Genomic DNA, 21,987 nt, shown 5'->3' on the forward strand with positions numbered 1-21,987 from the left:
GTTTTTCGCCTATAAAAACAGAACCACGTGAGCTAGGATAGTGAGATTTCGCGTGTGCCGAGCCAAGAACATACCTAACAAGCCCGCAAAATCTCAGCCAGATCGGCCGAGCCGTTCAGGAGGAGTAGTGTACACACACACACACACAGACAGACAGACAGACAGACAGAAAAAGTTTTTCAACCCCACTGGAGTAACAGGCTTCGCTATCGCTCAGCCAATGATTTAAATGAGGACAGATCACCAGGAAGGTTACCAAAGGAAGAATAACTCCAAAACCTGGTAAATACCGTAGAACGGGGTAATATGAGACAAATTTCGAGGTTTATTTGTGAATTTCCCCCTTCCAATTTCAATTTGAGGTACTGACAAGGGAACCTATTCAGGGGGTACAGTCAGATTACGACCAAACTTTTTTTTTCGTAAGAATAACATATAAGATTAAGAATGCACCCGAAAGTTGGTGCCAAGATATATATCTACACCCTTTACCAATTTTTTAAAACGTAAAAAAGGGGTAAAATAAGCCTTTTTTCATTGTATGGGTCATTTTCGGACATCGAACCGGAAAATTTGAAGTCGACTTTTTTGTCATTTCCTTCATTGTTTGGTCCCCTTGAGACGAAAATGAGAGAAAATTTCGGTCTGTTTCATATATTATCATATTTTGCACAAATTTGGTGCGACTGCCCAATTACGACTGAAAATCTGCTCGTTGCATGTAAAATCATGGGCCATTTTACCCCTTTTTTCGGTTTAAAAAAGTCAGGAGGGGTGTGGATATGTATCTTGGCACCAACTTTGGGGTGCATTCTTAATCTTATATGTTATTCTTACGAAAAAAAAAAGTTTGATCGAAATCTGAGTGTACCCCCTGAATAGGTTCCCTTGTGAGGTGTTCATCACTTGTTCATTGACCCTTTGGCTACACTCCCACCAAATTTCAGATTTTTAGGTGCAGTAGGGACCTTTCAATAACCCTCGGAATGCCGTCCCATCCCGCGTGCAAGGATCTGTAGTTGAGACTACAGTGGAAAAATATAGATTTTTTGTAAAAGTAAACTTTACTTTAAAATAACTTTTTTTATACTTAGAATGCTTTTAATGTATTCTATTATTGCAGTGGAAGTGTAAAAAACTGCAGTTGAAGTGTAAAAAACTAAAGTTAAACTGCAAAAAAACTACCAGTTATTTCGGACAACTATAGTTTTAGACCCCAGTTTGTCCCAGTTGACTATATAGTTCAAAGTACAGTTTTACTGTAGTTTATTTACACAGGTAGACTTGCTTTAAAAAAGAAAAGAGACTGCAGTTTGAATTTTGCGGTCAAAATTTAAGAAAAATAATTTCGGAGCCCTGTTTTGAGGGGACTCTTCCTCCCTCCCACCCCATGGGTAACAGAAGTTGTGTTGATTGTGTTTCTTGGGTGAATGTTGCCGGGAGTTGAACCTCGGATCCATCAGTTGCGAAGCAGAGGCCTTGACCACTGCTCCACTTTTTTTTTTTTTTTTTTTTTTTTTTTGAAAACATCAACATCAACTTCCATGTGGGAAAGGGCTTGGCCACTCGACCACATGGAAAGGCCTCAGATGCGCCCGTCAGGCCGCGCTGGCCGAGCCGAGTTGGTAGGGATGACTCCGCGACAACTAACCAGAGGCAAAACCGGGACAGCTAACCAGAGTTGACTGTAGTTTTCAAGAGAAAAAAAATCACAGTTTTTGAACATTTTTTAAAATTTATTTATTTACCTTTTCTTTTAAAACTGTTGCAGATGAAAAGCCCACTCCAGTCAATTCTATGACACTACTAGGGATAAGTCTGGCTTATTTTTTTTCCCACAGATCTGAGCAAGTATGCGAACAAAGCCCTACGAGAACCAAAATTTTAAACGTTTCTACTAAATTTCCAAAAAAGTGTCCAAAATCACTTCACTTTATGTCAAAATGAAGCTTACTCAATTATCTAAAAGGGTTTTAATACAGAAATAATAAAACCTTAACCCTTAACACCAAATTACAAAGTGCTTTTAATATGTATGAGCCCCCTTATGTCTGTCCGTTTGTGATGACCTAATCTAGGGCCTACACTACGTTCTTGTTCGCTTAAAATCATGCGTGGGTGGTTTCCATCGAAACGTACATCTTCGGAAACGTAACCTTAGTAGCAAGCTTTCTGCCGAATCCATAAATTGACTTACGTGGCTACTGTATCGGGAAAACGAAAGCCAAGGATAAAACATGGACGTTAGTATGAAAACGGGTTCACCGGGTAGAAGTTTGTCTTGAATCCGCACTAGTAGATAGGATTATTCTCTAAGAGGCCTTTAATGTTTCAGTCTTGGCCCTACGGCACGAGATAACATCGGGTCTCAGCCGAGTACGTGATGCCAAAACCTAAGTTCAGATTCATTCGTCCAACGTTCTGCAAGGCACACGGCCTTCCATCGATAAACTTCAGTTCAACGAAGTGAGTGCACTCAGGCACCAGGCGCCATGGCTATTCTTCCGAACTTGTACACAAGTCGCTTAGGATGAGGTTCGAATGCCTCGTTCTTGTAGGTCCTAAAACAAGCGAATAAAAAACAACAGGTTAAAGACAAAGAACAAATAAAAACCCAAATTGAGGTAGCGTTGTAACTCTAATTCGTTTTGGGCCACTCGAGAGGTTGCTGATGCTAAGCATGACCAAATGTTAGTGACTTTTAGCTCAAGTGTCAACAAAATGGTCCTTTCTCGTTTTCAGAATCCCTATCAGCTGAATTGTAAACATGTTGGTCCAGTTGGTCCTTTGGTCCAGTCCTGGATGAAACAAGGCGCGAGCTATTGCCGAGGCCGAAGGTCTTAAACTGCAGGAAGAAGTGTGAATAGTACAACAAAAGTACAACAAAAACTATACCCCAAAAGTACAACGGCGATTGTAGAAAGTACAACGAGAATTTGTACAAACCACAACGAGGCCTGGGCTGCACAGCACTTGGCATGCTGGTCCCATTGTACTTTGTACAATAAAAGTTGTTCTTTGAAAGTACAATAAATTCCCAATAAAAAAATTGCCAGAAATTTGTGTACTTTTGTTGTGGTTCTTTTGTTGTGGTTTTTTCTTGCAGTGTAGGGGACCAAGCACCTTGCCAATGCAGTGTGGCCTATGCCGCCACCTTGCATTTGCCATGCAATGCAACCACAAAGGTGTATGGACGTATCTATCTTGTACTGCATTTATAGTGACCAAAAGTTTGTCAAAACTTAAGCGTCCAAGGCGCCTTGAAATAAGCCTACTTTAGGTGTCTCCTAGCGAGGCACCATAGCGCTACAAAAACTGAGGTAAGAGCAGCATTGACTACACTCAAAGCCATGCAACGTAAGCAGCATGTACTGTATACATGGCGAGTACAGCGCATTGGCTTTAGCATACCATATTAAGAGGATACTCTGCATACAATGTATGTTAACCTACCTCATGGTGCGGGTCATCTTCTCATAATTCATGGCCTGATTGCCCTTGTGCTGGCCCCACATCTCAGCCACCCGATGCCCGTGCACGAAACAGAAAACCCCGTTTTCCTTGTCCTCCCAGCGGATGACCGCTGGGCTGTACTGCGCATCATTCAGTAGACGCAACAGAAACTGCCACAAGCGTCCTGCTGGAGCCGCCTGCCGTGCGCGGCCGTTGGGGCGGCGCCCTGAGTTGGGATTGGTGGAGCGCTTCTGACGACCGCCGCGCCGTCGTGGTGGTGCTTCTGAAGAACATGTTGAGTCCTCCGAGATGGTCCGGGTCCTCAGGGTACCGCGGGCCTCTGCGGGCGCCGCCGCTTCTGTGTGGGCAGTGTATGCGTTAGTTCCGTTGCCAAGGGACAGCTTGCAGTAGGCATATCACGGTCTTGGATTAAATTTACTTTCTAGATGCTACAATACTTAGTATTTTTAGCCTATATAAGGTGTCATACGAGGAATCATTTCGTAAATAAATTACGAGGTATTTTCTTTGTAAGCTTATGTATTCTCCAAATATTTAGCTACTTTTCTTTGTAAGGCCTAAAACAGTTTATAAGGTTTTCAGAGTGTACTGCGAATGAAGTTTGACTGGTGATTTTAATCGGAAGTAAAACGGTGCTGTTACTTTGCACGAAAAACTTTTTGCTCTCCTAACTGCTACTTTGTTTCTAAAATAACGAACTTAAAAGGAAATAAAAGAAGTTGGTTTCAACTGAAAATAGTATGCACACCACAAACCTAACTCTCTACTAAGTACACACTTACAAAATGCATGCTTGCAAGTACACTCTTACAAACGCATGCGTGGCCAAGTACACACTTACAAATACATGCTTGTCAAGTACACACTCTCAAACGCATGCTTGGCGCATGCTAAGAATAGGCGTTTGTAAGTATGTGCTTGACAAGCATGCATTTGTAAGTGTGTACTTGGCCAAGCATGCGTTTGTAAGTGTGTACTTGCAAGCATGCATTTGTAAGTGTGTGAGACACTGAAAAAACAATGTCCTGTCAATGCCGTTAATTTATTACCAGTTTTCACTGTAGGTCAGTTCACAGCGTTTACTGTGATCTGCTCACGCGATTCACTGTGATCTTGTTCGCGGTGTTCACTGTGGTCTGGTCCACAGTAAAAACTGTGAGTTTGACGCCGCTGAGCACCGAAGTACTGCAAATCAGGCTCCAATTCACGGCGTTTACTGTGGCCAGTTCACAGTGAACACTGTGACCGAGATCACAGTGAACGCCGTGAACTAGTTCACAGCAAACGCCGTGAATTGCATAACAGCAAACATTGGTAATAAATTAACGGCATTGACAGGACATTTCTTGTACAGTGGAGTTTGGTTTGCAGTGCACAGTCTATTCGAATGCATGAGGGGGCATTGGGCTTCTCGAGCAATGCGAAAGTAATACGGTACAAGTAGGCCAACAAAAACGGGTTTAAACGCATTGTACTCGAACTCTCAGCGTTTGTATTGTCAGTGAGTGAAGGGCTAAAAAAAGTTACTGGTATTTCTCACGACAGCAGATATATACGGTCAATTACCTAGCGGTAGGAGACGGCCTGTTGCAGCCGTGCTGTTTGTGATTGATGCAGAAGTCATGTTTCCGGAATCCCATGACTGCAACAAAACATACGCCTCGCGTCAACGCCACAGCCCTTGTTTCCCAGGGTTTACGAAAAGTTGGAGCAAAAGCACAATAAAATTTCCTTAGAACAACAGGGCGAATCCAGATCAACTTGAACGGGGTTTGACCCCGACCCCCTCAGAACTTGCTCCAAACAGTCTTAAATCATTGGTCTATACCTAAATTCACCCCCCAAAAAATTTGGTTGAAAAATATTAACATTTGGCTGAGCTGTGGCACTTTTTGTTTTTTGGTCAATTTTAGTGAAATTAGTACAATGAAAATTTGAAAGAACAATTTTTTCTCGAAATGGGGACTTTTGAGGCCTGATTTGTTTGATATGAGTTGTCTTATGATAGACCAATGCAATTCCGGTCATAGACGCCACCTCACTCAATTTGCACTGAAAGCTTAAGAATTTCTAGTAATTTTACCTAAAAATCGAAATATTAAACCTTGCCCTACCTTTCAAAATTCATTTCTATGCCCAACAACGATTAAACAAGCGTGGGAAGTATTAAAAAACAACCCTCTCATTCCAGGACCACGACATCACGTTGATACTAACGTGACACAATGGCACGTTCGTTTGAGCATTGTGTCACACACACTTAAATGTGAACAAGCTAATTTTTGGCCGATTCACATCCAAACAATGAACACAATGCTCAAACGAACGTCAGTCTCTCACCATTTAGTGCGAACCACGATATCTCACGCTTACAAGTGTGAGGCACGCGTCAAGGGGGAAATCACTTGTGTAATGGTCGGTCGAAGGGTCTGTAATAGCCCTGTAATGGCCCTGTAATGTGTAATACCGATGTAATGGCTGTAATATTGGTGTAATGCCTGTAATGGTCCTGTAATGCCTGTAATAGGTTGTGTAATAGGTGTAATATGTGGGAAGAAAAATACAGAAAATGACTAAAAAATTCGCGAAAGTCAGCGAAAAAGTCATTTGGCTGCAATAAAAGTAATACCCAACGTCCGGATCGACCCGAAAGCAAGCCGAAAGTGGCATGTGGGGTGGGGGAGGGAGGGCGGGACTCTAGTGGGGGCAGGCGAGATAGTCAGGGCTGTAAGCGACAGATTTGGAACCAACCTTGCACTTTCTGACCCCGGTCTGGCGCTTTGCACGGGTGTTCTAGAGACCCAAAATAACGATTTTAGAGTTGGAGGCACTCTGGGAAACGCTGCAGGAACCGCTGGGAAGCGAAAATCTACTTTTTGTAGGAAATATTCGTATGATTCGCCTTACAATTCCCGAAATGGCCGCTGCATGCGTATATCTCGTCATATGTGGACCCTTTTCTGTCTTTTTGGCTTGACAAATTCTGCTTCATCATCGACCTTCAGTAACCAAGACGTAGAAGAGTGTCATTATGTCATTGAGGAAATATCTTTGACTAATGAGCTCACCAAAATTAGCTACAATGTCTTTGAGGTGCCTGAAAGTTCGAAGTCATTTCTCTTGATGTGTGTTGGGGTTGATGCTTGTTTTCTGGGGCCGAACACTTATCGAAACTGACACAGTTGGCACGAAGCGCACCCTTAGAGAAGTATCATAATGTTTTTGCTGCGCGAGGAATATTGTTATCACCTTTCTGGTGTGGTAAGGGTTGAACTCTTTCATTTTACTTTGATGAAAGACGCCCATGTCTGTTGCCACTTTTTTATGAAATCCTTTTGACACAGTTTGGTAACGGCAACTCTTTGGTTCAGAAACTACAAGTGCGTACTGTCGCAAGGTGGAGAAAACAGTAAAAATCTTTTATCCTTCTGAAGGATGGCACACGGCTTTGCACACGGCCAATCCAAGTGTGAGACTATAGGTGTGAGACATTTTTCTCACGCTTACATGTGTGAGCCACGTTTGTCTCACGCTGGAAAGTGTGAGACATCGATGTCTTACACTTGCAAGTGTGAGACACGGTTTGTCCTACACTTGCAGGCGCTGGACCCGTGGCATTGAACCACAAATCTAGCATAGGCAGCAAGTGTGGGACAAGTTGTGTCCCACACTTGGAAGTGTCCGACTTCGTTGTCCAACACTTGCAGGCGTGAGACAAACGTTGCTCACACTTGCAAGCGTGAGACGAACGTGGCTCACACTTGTAAGCGTGAGACAAAATGTCCCACACCTACAAGTGTGAGACTGTCTCACACTTGGATTGGCAGTGCCAAATTGACGAGGCCCGGGAAATAATGCAGTTTTCGTTGGCCCGCCCTTCTATTTAAAAAATAGGGGGAGGGCCTATGCATTTGCCTTTGTGTCTGTGTGTTGTTGTTGTTGGCGTTTGTGTACAAGGAAGGAGTTGAGCTAGAGTAACCAGATTTGGAGGGTACTTCAGGAGTACCGTCCAAACAAATAATCCGGTGGTGCAAATCCAGTCCGGGTCGCACAAGGGCTGCTGCAGGTTCATCATGGTTTACATGAGCGGGAGGGGGATTTCCGCCATTATTGGTGCTAGCAAGTCACATAGGGGTATTTTTGGAATCGGGGCGACGAGACAAGATGAATGGACCTGGTCCCGACCCCATCGGCCGCTTTTACAAGTTGGCCAGATCAGGATCTTCAAAAAAGGGGGACGACCGACTAAAAAAAATTATTGCAGATTTCGATTGGTCTCAGCAAGACCTTTTCAACGAGGGGTCGGAAAGGGGGTCCAGGAGCCCGACTTCGTCTATAAGTCACATCAGGATCTTGAAAAAAGGGGGTCGACCGACTGAAAATTTTTACTTAAGTTTTGGATAGGTCTTGGCAAGACCTCTTCAACGAGGGGTCGGAAGGGGGGTCCAGGAGCCCGCCTTCATGAGTTATGGGAAAAAGTGCGACGGACTCGTTTTGCGCTCCTGCTGTGCCTCTATTGCAAGGAGTTGCAGTAGCATGGCAAATATGGGTATTTTCGGAATGAGGGCTAAGAGACAAATGAAATGGGCATATTCTAAGGACAGTTGGAGTAAGGACTATTGCATATTGTGAATAGAAGGGCGGGCCTAAGTCACGATGGTACATCGATAACTTTGCTTTACCCGCTCACGGTGTGTGTGTGATGTGAGTGGGCCGAAGGCCCGGGCCTTCGACTGGCCAAGTTGGGTCTGATGCGAGGGCCGAAGGCCCGAGAAAAGGCCGCCTGCAGGCCAAGCTGGGCTGGCCCCCTGTCGAACCGAGTTGCCGGCGCAGCGAAGCGGAGCTGGCAACTCGGTTCGACGGAAGGGCGGGCTTGTTTATTTTGCTTGACAGCTTGTAAGTACAGTTGTTTTTTTGTTTTTTTTCATTCCGTAGCAGACAAAACCCATTCGACCATGGGTTCTGATCCATTTCCATTTAATCCTGGATGGGTTAGGACCCATTGAGACCCAGCTCTTTGGGTTCGCTTAAGAAACGCCTGCTAGGCTTGGCAAAAGTGTGATGCAAAGGTAGGCAAATCCGCTACCCACCGACCAATTAGGGGTAACTTGTAAACTACTGCAAGACCACCACCATTGTGTTAAGCGCCGAAAGTTACGTTTCTGACGACCATCACGGTTGACAAACCTTCTTTGAAAAAGAAATAATGACAAGCCTTGTCCGAGTTTGGACACTTTGTAATGGTTTAGACCCGTTATGGGTGCAATCCATACAATGAGTACTTTTCAGACACCCATTACATGGGTTACGGGTTGCACCCGTAAGAATGGGTTGGACTAAATTAAATGGGTGCATGAAAAGTGCCCATGTAAATGGATTTCGGAAATGGGTTTTGTTTTTGCCAACCGTTCGACAGAATGTGCAAATGGTAAAATGTTTGCTTGGTACACCGGTGTGTGTGCCGTTACAAGGACACTTCCATAGTTGACGAAGACAAGTACGGATCTCTGGGAGCGCGTAGGTTCCAAGCGTTTTTTTCAAGAGCGCCGATGCAAGTACTCTATGCTTTTCCAAGCGCTTTCCCATAGAAGTGTGTATCTCTTCAAAACGACATGCGTACATTGTATGCTCTAGCTGGAGCATGCCTGCAAGCACGCACGAGCAAGTGCATACCTGCCATGTACACTAGGGTGGGCCGTGAAACACGATTTTTCGATATCGCAAACGTAATAGCGCGCCAAAGTTACTTCATGGCATTACAAACTCAACGCGATCTGGGGCAGGTCTGTAACTTAAAGCTTGACCCTCGCGCATCGACGTTGAAAATTCGAAAATTCGACTTTTACGGGTTTTTCTAAAAACATCCATAGAAACTGAACCAGATGTCCAAATGATGTTTGCAAGACGGAAATGGAAACGTCTGATCATGCTTTATCAGTTAAAGACCACCGGGACCCTCTCCGAGCAGTAGGGGACCGCTGGGAGAAAATTACAAAATTACAATTTTTTTCGTTTTTTACAAAATGCAAAAATTGCCTTCAGGGTTTGATACGGCCATCCTAACGTCACCGTAGCCGAACCATACCCCGAATCATCTTCTCTAAGGGCCCCTTTCCCGTTTTAAGCGCACGGGGTACTCCGGGATCCGTTCACACGTTAGGATTTGGACGCCAAAAACACATGTTTTACTAAAAATGCAAATTATCGGTACTCAGGGCACTGTAGGGCACTCGTCCCGTCCGTATGAACTGCAGTGACTCAGAATCGATTACTAGATGGTGTCTTTGCGTCGCAGGAACCCACCAGTATATAGACAATCGGACGAAGAGACGTTTAGAACGCTATTTTTACTGTAAATCTCGTTAATCTAGGGTTAAAACGTATTTGGCTCGTCTGGATTAACGACAGAAGGTCGCTGCACGTTTATACAGGTTATTCTTATCCATCGCATAGGTTGTAGGTGCCTGTGACGCAAAGACACCATCTAGTAATCGATTTTGAGTCACTACAGTTCATACGGACGAGACGAGTGCCCTGAGTACCGATAATTTGCATTTTTAGAAAAACATGTTTTTATGGCGTCCAAATCCTAACGTGTGAACGGATCCCGGAGTACCCCGTGCGCTTAAAACGGGAAAGGGGCCCTTAGAGAAGATGATTCGGGGTATGGTTCGGGTACGGTGACGTCAGGATGGCCGTATCGAACCCTGAAGGCAATTTTTGCATTTTGTAAAAAACGAAAAAAAATTTGTAATTTTGTAATTTTTTTCCATCGGTCCCCTACTGCTCGGAGAGGGTCCCGGTGGTCTTAAACTGATAAAGCATGATCAGACGTTTCCATTTCCGTCTCGCAAACATCATTTGGACATCTGGTTCAGTTTCTATGGATGTTTTTAGAAAAACCCGTAAAAGTCGAATTTTCGAATTTTCAACGTCGATGCGTGAGGGTCAAGCTTTAAGTTACAGACCTGCCCCAGATCGCGTTGAGTTTGTAATGCCATGAAGTAACTTTGGCGCGCTATTACGTTTGCGATATCGAAAAATCGTGTTTCACGGCCCACCCTAATGTACACACTAACTGGAGCATACATCTAGTGCATGAGGGATAGAGACTTGTCAGCTCCAGGAAGCGTATGGCAGGTATGCACTTGTTGGTGCATGCTTGACAGGCATGCGCTAGCTAGAGCGCGCTTGCAGGCATGCTGCAGCGACAGCATTCAATGTACGCTTTTCGATTTGTAGAGAATTTCTCAGCACTCCCTAGTCTATCGGATCCTGTCTTAGCATCATTTAATCAGTTAACATCTACGTCTTCTCTTCAGTTACCTACCCTCAGAGCTTACATTACAATATTTCTCGCGCAGCACAAACAATTATGATCCTTCTCTTAGGATGCGTTTTGAGTCAACTGTGTCAGTTTCGATAAGGGAACGGCCCGAGAAAACAAGCAACAACTCTAACATTCATCAAAAGAAATGACTTGGAACTCCGAGCAACCTCAAAGACATTCACGCTAATTTTGGTGTACACAATTCTGAAAGATATTTCCCCAAGGACAATATGACACTCTTCTACGCCTTGGTAAGTGAAGGTCCATGTTGAAGCAAAATTTGTAAAGCCAAGAAGACAGAAACGGGTCCACATTTGACAAGATATACGCATGCAGCGGCGCTTTCGGGTGATTTTTAGGCGTTAAATAGGAATTTTTCATACAAAAGGTAGATTTTTGCTTCCCACCGTCCCTGCAGCGTTCCCCAGGGTGCCTCCAACTCTCAAATCGTTTTTTTGGGTCTCTAGAACACCCGTGCAAAGCGCCAGACCGGGGTCAGAAAGTGCAAGGTTCAACCGCTTACACCCCTGACTAAGAGGCTGAATCCGTAAGGAGGGGTAGTCTAAACCCTAATCTAGTTTAATAGGTACAAGCTATTAATTGATTGGAAAGACAAAGGTTCCTGTGGCCAATAGACATTTTTGTCAAATGATATTTCGGCCAAGATTAAAATTTCCCCAAATTTTTTCTCATGGAAAATGATTAATGCAAGGGCCGAATTTTATGAGGAGGGGTAGTTGAGAGCCGTAACTGTTTAAATAGATAGTACAACCACTTCCAAAGGAATCCGACCAGCCCGGCCCGGCGATACCCCGCGCGCCCAGACAGCTACCTCCAGCAGCTACCTGGGCGAGGGGTAGCGCCGGCCGGCCGCGGTGGTCGGATTCTTTTACAAAAGGTATAAAAGGTATTTGGGGGGGGGGATGAAAGATCCCCCGAGACAGCTAACAACAGCGACCAGCTGAGCTGCCACTGCTGTACTACCTAGCGATACCCCATGCCCACGGAACAAAATAGTCCCTCTGGAGGCTGAAAACTATTTCCAAGGCCGTTTTAGCTGCGTAATAGCCTTGTAATAGTAGTGTAATAGCTGTAATTGATAGGTAATACCTGTGTTATTGCGTAATAGGTGCGTAATAGACGAAATGGTTGTAATTGCTGTAATTTCCGAAATTGCTGTAATTGCACTGTAATGGTACTGTAATAGCAGAAATATCGATGTAATATCTGTAATTTGCGTATTAGGTGTAATTGTCTGTAATGATTCAAAATGTAATAGTCGGTCGACCATTTTCATGAGTGATTTCCCCCTTGGCACGCGTGTCCCACGCTTGCACTGTCAGAAAATTCCGAAAAAAATGGAAAAATCATGGAGTTTTTCCGAAACTTCTGCATGGAGCTCTCCATAAATGCAAATTCTGAGCTTTCTCCGAAAAAATTCGGAATTTTGAACAAAAATGCACGCTTCACTATCACAGAAACACGAAAAAAGGGTTTGCAACCAGTTAAAATTTGAGGGAAAGGTGAACCCCTACTTCTTGAGCTCAGTTTTCATAATATTAAGGGAAAGCTACAGGATATAAGTCAAATGAGCTCGAATGAGATTGTCCCTTCTTTGACCATTTCAGACCAAAAACTGCTTCAGCGAAGTCCTCTTTAATATATCTGAGAAAAGACTTGCATTTTACCTCCTATCTGGACCCAAGGAATGCTCCGAAGAACATCTGTATAAGCCCTGAGAAAATCTCTCCGAAAAAAAAGGAAAATGAATGGAGTCTCCATGAACGTGATTATAGGGTTTTTCACCATAAAATTTCGGAGCTAATTTCTAACAGTGTGCAAGTGTGGCAAGCGCGAGACCCGGTTTGTCTCACTCTTACGAGCGCCTGTGGCATTAAACCACAGGGAACCATAGGCAGTAAGTGTGGGACAAACCGTGTCTCACACTTGTAGCCTAAGTGGTGGAACAAAAGTGGCTCACTCTTGAAAGCGTGAGACATCGCGGTTCGCGCTGCATAGTTTGAGACTGTCTTACACTTGAATAGGCAGTGTAATGTACATTGTGGACGTGAACTCACCGTCGACTGAGGCGCATTCGTAACCTCGGTGAAAACCTGCTGTGCGGTCTTGTCAAGGAAGTCATCCAAACCTACTGAACAAAAATGACGATTAGCTTTGAAGAAAGAAGCTAGGAACCTCAAATTGGTGACCCTTGAAAGTAGTTCGACGACAAACCAGACTCACAGGCGTACTCAAAGTGCGTAGAATGGGGTCCACTTGAGAGTGAGTCAAGGCTGCTTTCACTCAGGCTCAAATCTGAAACATTTTCAAAGAATAAAGTGTATCAAGTGTATCGCTAAAAAAAGGGCCTTGCAGAAAAGTCATGCCTACACTCTACAAAAAATGTCCTGTCAACGCCGTTAATTTATTACCAATGTTTGCTGTTATGCAATTCACGGCGTTCACTGTGATCTCGGCAACAGTGTTCACTGTGATCTGGCCACAGTAAACGCCGTGAATTGGAGCCTGATTTGCAGTCCTTCGGTGCTCAGCGGCGTCAAACTCACAGTGTTTACTGGGGACCAGATCACAGTGAACACCGCGAACAAGATCACAGTGAATCCCGTGAGCAGATCACAGTAAACGCTGTGAATTGACCTACAGTGAAAACTGGTAATAAATTAACGGCATTTACAGGACATTTTGGTAGAGTGTAAAATCGTTTTGACACAGAATTCACAGTAATTTTTGTCAGAACGGTGGCAGGGATAGTATTAAGGGGAGGTTCTACTGAAAATCTTACTTTCTTCAAATTGAGTCCCATTATCAATATTCATTGTAAATTTAAAGTATTTCATAGTAAATAGTTAGATTTGAAGTTTGGAGAGCAATACCTAGCCCCCAACCCAGTCGAAGAGGAATTTTCTGCTATTTCCAGTCGTAACTTGAAAAATTCTCCTACGCAAAGTATTTCAACGTAAACTGATGTTCTGGGCATTTTTCACTTCTTTGGTTCATAATTGATAAACCGTGGCATTAGTAAGATACTGGGACCATTACAAAACCATAAGCTGTGTTTTTAAGACAGCATGTCAATAAAATTTCAAGAAAATGTTAAAATTTTTAATATTTGAGTGATTTTTTTTCTGAAAAGCAACGACAAAATAAATTTGTTGGGTCCCATGTCTTGGTGATGCCACGCTTTATTGCATATGAGCCAAAGAAGTGAAAAATGTCCAGAACATCAGTTTACGTTAAAATGCTTTGCGTAGGAGAATTTTTTAAGATATTGCTACAATAGGCTGAAAAAACCTCTTCGACTGGATTTGGAGGGAGGTATTGGGCTCTAAATTTCATGTTTGACCATTAACTATGTATTACTATACATCTGCAACAAATTTTTACACTGGGTCTCAATTTGAAAAATGCAATATTTTCAGTAGAACCTCCCCTTCAAGAGACACGACTTGTATGCTGATAGATCGGAGAATGATTTATTCGCCAAGGGCGGATCCAGGGACGGGTTCAGGGGGGGGCGATGTCGTGAAAGTTGCCTACCTACAGGGGCAATGTGCGACTTTTTGCCTACCTTTCCGCCGCCTTGAAAAGGGGGGGGGGGTCCCGGATTCGCGCCTGTTATTCACTGAATGTACATTGCTAGGTAAACTCGGTAGAGAAGGACAGCAATAAGTAAATGGACCAGGACTACCAACAGAGATATTGAATACGTTTTCGGCGTAAATCCTCCGCCATTCCAATTTTCGGCACGACCTTTCCCGTAAAACTCACTGTCTGCACAAATCCACATTTTAAAGTCACGCCAGCAAACGGCGTGTCTTTCAAATATAGCTGTTTTTCAGCGTGAATTTCATTCATGTCATGCCATTTTACAGTGCAACTTTCATGTCAACCCGAGTTTAAGCGTGTCTTCTTCATGCCATAGTTAGGTTGTCTCCCGCACAATGATCTCAGTCCCTTACAGTGGTGTTGCATGGTTGTATCTAGTGCGAGTCACTTACCGTAGCTGTCTAAAGCCTCAAATATGACCTCAGCGACTCGTTTGTTGGTTCGAGTAGCAAGATCTGCTCTGGTAAGCATTCGGAGATCGTCGGTCGAGAATCCTCCGAGTGATTCGAGAGCCTGTCGCATCTGTAAATCAGCACGTGGAAACTACTTATGTAGTACATTTAAGGGGAGGTTCTGGTGAAAATGCTATCTTCTCCTAAACAGGTCCCACTGTGTAAATTAGTTAAAAATTTGATGTCTTACCAAGTAATTAATAAAAATTTTCATTGGGGACTCACATTCTATGCCCTGAACCCAGTCGAAGAGTCTTTCTGAGCCTATTTTGGCTGTAACTTTAAAAATCTTCTTGCGCATACTATTTTGTCGTAAAAGCTTGGCCTTGACATTTTTCACTTCTTCGATTCATTTTTAAAAGATGCCGGCATGCACAACTCAAAATGTAAAATAACATTTTCATTTGCAAGCTTTCTAACCAAGCATTTCACTATAATTGATCAAAAATGTACAAAATAGACAAATTTTAGGGACTTTTCAGCTTAAAAAGCTTACAGTTAATAATATAATGGAAATTTGACTATGCATGCCGGAATTTTTTGAAAATGAATCGAAGAAGTGAAAAATGTTAAGGTCAGCCTTTTCGACAAAAGTATGCGAAAGGAGATTTTTTAAGATACAGCCAAATAGGCTCAAAAAGACTCTTCGACTGGGTCAGAGCCTGGGATGTGCCTTCAAAAATCAAATTTTAGTCTCCTCGAAGAAAGATTTTATATTCCGAACAAATTATGTCACTGGAATCCATTTGGGAAATGGCAAGATTTTCACCAGAACCTCCCCTTAACGCAAAACGCCGTATAAATTTCTCCATTTTTGGGAACTTTGTGTCATGTTTCTACGAAGGCACTGAAATTTAAAGGGTGATACACCTGAACAATTTTTGGTGATACAAAAAGTTTCACCAAAAAAAAGGTGTGTGACCGAAACAAGAGTGATACTTAAATGTATGAGCGCAAAAGGGTCAGACATCAGCCAGCAAGACTCGCCCTTGTTTAGCTTCAGGATAGACACTTTAATTATTGATACGAAGAAGCGTGACCCCTGATTGGTCAAACATCGAAGTATGACCCTTTTTCGATCATACATTTCAGTATCGCCCCATGGATCATAAGTCTCACCTTGCTATTTTCTGTGGAGTTCCCTCACGTACCTTACAATTCCCAATTACGATTGGCTCCGACGCCACAATATTTCGTCAATTTACTGGATTTCCCTACATATGTTTATGCTACCTTTAGGAGCTCTTCCCTGGACGTGCTTGCTACGACCGTAACTCGTCTTACTGCCATGTTAAGACCAAGTTCATTTTTACCTCGAAGGAGCAAATCCTATGCCTGGCGAGGACTTGCTGTATCCATCTTGATGCATTGGTGTTGTGTGGATTCCCAAGCGAGGCAGCCCCCTCGGGATAATACGGCATCATCGGAGCGCCCATGTTGTTGTCTAGCAAAAATCCAAATGGTAAAAGAAATTATTTATCAAATATTTTAAATTCTTAAATTGCTGTTACTCAAAGACCCGCTGACGAAGTTTACGTAGTTCTGAACTCAACCCAGAAACGGGGTCGACTGAAGCCTTGATTGTCAAAGATCCTTAGGCGGGCTGAATGTTAGACGTGTTTCTTTTGGTCGAAAAAATGAACTGCTTACAGAGCACTTTAAAACCATATTTGACGCCGGCCCTAAGAGTTGCATCTTTATGATTATCTCTCAAAGCCAAAACCTCAAAAGGTTATGTTCAGGAAAAATCCTGAGACCGTTATTAAGTAAACTGAACAATGTGACACAATATGGGTTGCACACCTCAATTCATCTGGGGCAAATTATGACCCCTACGAAACCTTTGTACACGGGGTCTGAATTTGGACACTTTGCGACGGGTCAAACCCATTATGTGTGCAACCCATTTAAATTGGTACTTTTCATACACCCATAAGAATGGGTTGGCCCCAAATACATGGGTGCATGAAAAGTGCCCATTTAAATGGGTTCATGAAATGGGTTTTGTCTGGTATGGGTTGTGATGCCTATCACAGGTATTAGTGATGCCATCCACAAGTATGTGAGAAGCCATTTAGAAGTATCTGTGCACTCTAAATGTCTTACGGAGAAATTTCCCATAAAACGAAGAAAATGGCGCAAGCATAATACAAAGGTGGTGTTTCTTCGTATTACGAATGTTTTTCTTTGTATCCTACAATGAAAAAGCTAAAAGGATTCGTATTACGAAGGAATATTGCTTCGTATTATGCTTGCGCCGAATTCACTGTAACATATGAATGACATATGTCAAATTTCATTGCAAGACATTTAGAGTGTGATGCCAAGCACAGACTTTAGTTTGCTGTGTCCCAATGGTCTCCAACATCATTATCATTTGCATCCACTCTAAGATGCAGCGAAGTGCAATGTGTACACGGGAACCAATACTTGCAGGGCCAGGCTGCGTCATCATGACCTTGTCGAGGAGAGGAGAGCAGCGACATGTAGGGTTCTTCACTGTGAACAAAGAGCACGCAGAGCATTAGACACGGGTGGATTCGGGTTTGGATCTCAGATGTCAGATAGCCACCTGAAAGGTAGGCAAAAGCAACACTTGCCTATCATGTCACGCATCTTTTCAGTGAAGATTGCATGTGGAGGTCATATTCCTATCAGAAGTGCACTGAAGTAAGTGGTACTTTACGATATACAAGGGATCTTTCAGAGCTGTTTCAGCGTAACACGGTCACACAGCTTTTCAGCTTTTCTTTGCGGGGGTTCCAAGGTCTATTTTGTTTTAACTTCTTTGCGGGGGTTCCAAGGACTATTGTGTTTTTACTCCAATTTAAGTACCCAGACTGGTCCTAGAAGCAGCGGCATGGTAGCGCAGCGCGTTGGTCAGCGTGTTTGTTCCGAAGTATACCCTAACACTGCAAAAAAAATTCTGAAATTTAAGACATGAAAATGTCTTAAATTTAATAACATTTTGAAATGATGTGAAAACTCAGAAAAGTTTGTGAAAAGTGCTATACTTTATTACATTTACCAAAACTAAAATGAAAAGTAATAAATAGTTGGTAAATTTCAAAACCACTTCTAAAATTTAGGAACTGGGTTGTCAAAATTAAGATTGCCTGCCAAAAGTAAAAAATTGGTTTCTTAAAATCCACATGACTGATGACTTTTCATAACTAGATTTCTGAAACTAACTGATTGAAGTTAAAATTGAACGCTTCAGTGATAGCTGTCACATTCAACGTAAACCCAAGGTTTAGTTTGATTACTTCACGCAAACTGTCGCCAAGCCACTTCTCACACGGTATGGCCCACAGTCAGCCGCTGGGTTCAAGGTCATGTTTCACAGACCTGCCGCTAGGTGGCGCTTAGAGCGCTGTGTCCGTTCCCGAATAAGTATTTCCTATTTGTATTTCTAAAAGAACTTCTTTTGGCAAATGATACCATCTGTTGCCTTAGTAAATGTCTTCTCTAGCCGCTAGCTCAAATTTTTTAACAAAATATTCCACAGAAGTTGAGAAAAACGCGCAACCATGTTGCCACTCGCTGGCGTCTGCTGTCGGCCATTAGGTTAGGTCCAGGCACCTCCTCTGTGGAGGCACAGTCGGAAGATGGAAGACATACAAATTACAGGTCTTCGTGCTTCGAATAAATTTTGACAACCGACACTGTAAGGTGGCACGATGTAAGATGCATTTCAGAAATCTGACGACGTCAGTATAGAAGTTCTTTTTTCCCACTTTAGTCAGATTTGTTTATGAATTTTAAGAAACCATAATATATGAATTTTAAAAACTTTGTCATTAGTTTTAAGAGGAGAAAGTTTCTTACTTTTAATAGCAAAAAATCTTTGTAAACTGCTTCACAAACTAGTTTCTTAAAATTAAGATGGATTTTTTTTGCAGTGTAAGCTCCTGCACTGTTCAAGACAAAAAGTTCATGTTAAGGTAAAAGTCAATTGTCGGTCATTATTTTCAAACCCATATGTAGGGTGTAGATGTTAAACTGGCAACGTAGCTTCGAGGCTCAAACGCCCTAGACTCGCGTTTTGTAGCGTAGAGGCCATGGCTGCGCTTCCGCCTTTTTCAAAGGCTATTTTGGCTTTTGGAACCGACAATGGGTGACCATTTTTTCATGCTTCTCGTGCTTTAATTATTTTTTTCAATTTCGCTCAAACTAACTGTTATCAGTTCTCTCTTTGATGCCCGATATGTGGCGCAATTGCCTAGAAATCTGTGCGAACTATTCCAAGAATTTTGAGCCGATATAAAATGTACTTTTCGTCCTTCACGTGCACCAAAAAGTCAAGTGACAGTTGGCAAAGTCGCCATTCCTCGTTTGAGAGTGTCCCCCCCCAAAAAAAAAGTGAACTAATTACTAATTTAAATGACGCTTAAAGATGGACGTCAACCATGGCAGTAGATCAATGACTCGGGTCATTTCGATGTAACGCGCACGTCTCTCATCATTTGCTCGTCCTTCTAAAGTATGCCAATTGAGTTTACATCCTAGATCGCGGTTACAGTGTTATGATCAATTAAAACCGTACCAGACGGAGAAACAGCTCTGAATGACGACAGCATAACCTCTCAGTGCAAATAACTATATATCGTTAGTCTGTCTGTTACCTAGTTGATTAGCGCCAACATTGAACGTGCATTACGTTTCATACACTCTTCCATTCTTCAATAGACAATTTAGTAATATACATCGATGTTTCTGCACATGCTCTGCAAACTCAAGTGCCTGCCAGGGATGCACTTCTTGGTGCATCCCCGCAGGCACACACTTTCTGCTGCATGCCTGGCAGGCACACACTTCTTAGTGCATGCCTGGCAGGCCGAGTGGCAGGCACACACTTGCCGTCGCCAATGCATGCATACAAGCAAGTATGTGCCTGAGGCATGCAGCAAAGAAGTGTGCCTGCCAGCCATGCATCAAGAAGTGTGTGACTGCCAGGCATCCGCCAAGAAGTGTGTGACTGCCATGCATGCACCAAGAAGTGCATGCCTGGCACACACTTGAGTTTGCAGAGTGTGTCTGTATAAATTGTAAAAATTTGCTCATTAACGTGCACAAATGTTAACACGTTACTCGCACTCTCAGCACGTTACTGGCTTTTTCCTCATTAATTACGTATTCGTATAAACAGCAATAACACTTTGTATTTTCTAAGTAAGCATGACTAATTTCTTTGTAAAATTATGTACAAAACAAAATTCTCAGTAAATTATTTTATATTTCTTATGTAGTTCTTTAAAAAAAGGAGAAGTACGTATTGTGGTTGCACAAATTACTTGCGTAAGTACTGACAAAATGAGCAAAAAGTCAATAACGTGCTGAGAGTGCGAGGAAAACTTAGTACGGGTCTATAGTAATTGAATCTAATAATTTTTTTAAAAAATGTACTAACAATTTACTTCCTTGAATGACTTTAAGGATAAATTTTAAATACTATCCTTGCATGGACGACGTCCAATAGACGTGCAGGGTTTCTCCGTGGGGAATCGAGGGTGCTAAGTACCTCATGATCCGCATGTTGGAAGCTGGAGGGCAGAGCGAACGTTGGCGGTATTCCCCTTGCAGCCGCGTGTCCGCCGCGAGCCTCGCGAAGTGGCCTTCCTCGCCGTCGCGCAGCTGCGCACTGAGCCAGGCCCAGGCCCAGGCCGGCCGACGCGCTGGCTGCAGCTCGCCCCTTCCCCGTCTCGCACGCCAGTCGAGCGATTCGTCGCTCTCTCTCTCACTCCTACGGCACAGTCCATGAGTGCGAGAGAGACAGAGCGAGAAGTGCTGGCGGCGGAATGGCTCGGCGGATCGGCCAATCGCGGGACGCAGCCGCAACAGGAAAAGTGCGCCAGAGGCGGGGAGCCCCCGGCGCCGTGCAAACACGTGACGTCAGCGAGCGCCGCGCCCAGCCTGCAGGCCGAGCACTGCTCGTCACTCTCTCTCGCACCCATACGGCGTGCGCCGTGAGCGCCACAGAGACAGCGCGACGAACACACTCACGTCCTCTGTACGCTTTTAGCACGCGGTTCGGTATCCATTTGCGCATGCGTGCTTTTCAGACGAAGAAGTACAAGATTTCACTGTAATACGTTAGTGGCGTGCACAGGTCGCCTCTTCGGGAGGGGTGGTGGGACCTTTTTTTTTTTTTTTTTTTTGGGGGGGGGGGGGGGCTATTGCACGCCACTGAAATCATTGCGATTTGACGTACGGACGTGCATGCATGCACAATTTTGAGAGGGCACACGCTAGAGGTCTGCTGAGGCCAAACAGCGCTGATGATGATGCATCATGCACATGTGCAATACTGTACAACTACATTTGCTAAGGAAGCCGTTCTCGGAATCAGTCCACTGCAACGACGCCACTTCTGTGGTGCAGGCCTGAGGCACAGTCACATGGGTGGGGGAGGATACCGCTTATCTATATCTGCACAAGTATCGCCCCAGACGAGAGAAAAAAAACTTCCTCGTGGAATGACACACTGTCAGCGCTGGTAGGAAAACAGATGAGGTTCTGGTACTAACATGGGACAAAGAATCCAAACCAACTACTTGCGTAGAATTTTGTACGTTTAAGTTGCATGATTTCGTGCATGCATGGAATTCGCAGAATGCGTGAAAATGCATAAGTTAATGGAAATTCGAGGACAATTTTATGCAAAACTTTAAATAGGTTAAAAATCATGCTGAATTCAGCATGCAGGTGCAAACCAGGTGCAAACCAGGTGCAAAATGACTCTAGTATTAGCGTGGACCTGGCTCGTTCCTCACTATCAGTGACTTCCGTTGTGCGTTGCAGTGCGTTTTTCGACCAGCGGCGGATCCAGAGGCAGCCCGGCCGGGGGGGAGGAGGAGCACATTCTGCCCACCTTTCAGGCGACTATTGAGAGGCTCTCTCTCTTTCTGCCCCCGTATCCGCGCCTCTTTTCGGTGTGACTGTTCCCCTATTCGCATATTCTGGATTCTTTCCATTTAACTCGGTAAATAAAAGACTATAGATAACCCAGCTATGTAAACTAAACAGTTACTTTGTTTGAAAACGTTATTGATTCCTGCCTGGGGGTGCACTCTACAAAATAATGGCATTTCTACTACACCGTCG

The 21,987-nt window shown here is 43.6% G+C and overlaps 1 protein-coding gene across 7 annotated transcripts; it reads right to left on the bottom strand.

Moving 5' to 3' along the window:
- Nucleotides 1-1,834: 1,834 nt before the first annotated feature.
- Nucleotides 1,835-20,556, bottom strand: LOC117647932 (ETS-related transcription factor Elf-3-like). Of its 7 annotated transcripts, none has more exons than XM_034389923.1 (10): nt 20,405-20,519; nt 17,484-17,534; nt 17,314-17,382; nt 16,197-16,327; nt 14,824-14,953; nt 13,049-13,120; nt 12,883-12,953; nt 5,041-5,116; nt 3,454-3,811; nt 1,835-2,561 (listed from the first exon to the last, which is right to left on the bottom strand). In XM_034389923.1, exons 2-10 carry the CDS (start codon nt 17,497-17,499, stop codon nt 2,477-2,479), a joined length of 1,008 nt encoding a protein of 335 aa, XP_034245814.1. In that variant the 5' UTR covers nt 17,500-17,534; nt 20,405-20,519; the 3' UTR covers nt 1,835-2,476. The 7 variants fall into 7 exon arrangements, with proteins under 7 accessions (XP_034245814.1, XP_034245813.1, XP_034245811.1 ...); XM_034389922.1 differs by having other exon boundaries at nt 12,883-12,956; XM_034389920.1 differs by having other exon boundaries at nt 13,040-13,120.
- Nucleotides 20,557-21,987: the final 1,431 nt, after the last annotated feature.

This window comes from Thrips palmi, unplaced genomic scaffold (assembly GCF_012932325.1).
Source record: "Thrips palmi isolate BJ-2018 unplaced genomic scaffold, TpBJ-2018v1 HiC_scaffold_3, whole genome shotgun sequence".
Taxonomy (NCBI): domain Eukaryota; kingdom Metazoa; phylum Arthropoda; class Insecta; order Thysanoptera; family Thripidae; genus Thrips; species Thrips palmi.

Bases quoted from the DNA above. Each gene is read 5' to 3' on its own strand.
- LOC117647932 (XM_034389919.1), bottom strand. The intron at 16,328-17,313 runs GTATTGGTTCCC...GATTTTTGCTAG, and splicing joins GACGCAGCCTGGCCCTGCAA to ACAACAACATGGGCGCTCCG. The intron at 2,562-3,453 runs GTAGGTTAACAT...CGCTTGTTTTAG, and splicing joins AAGATGACCCGCACCATGAG to GACCTACAAGAACGAGGCAT.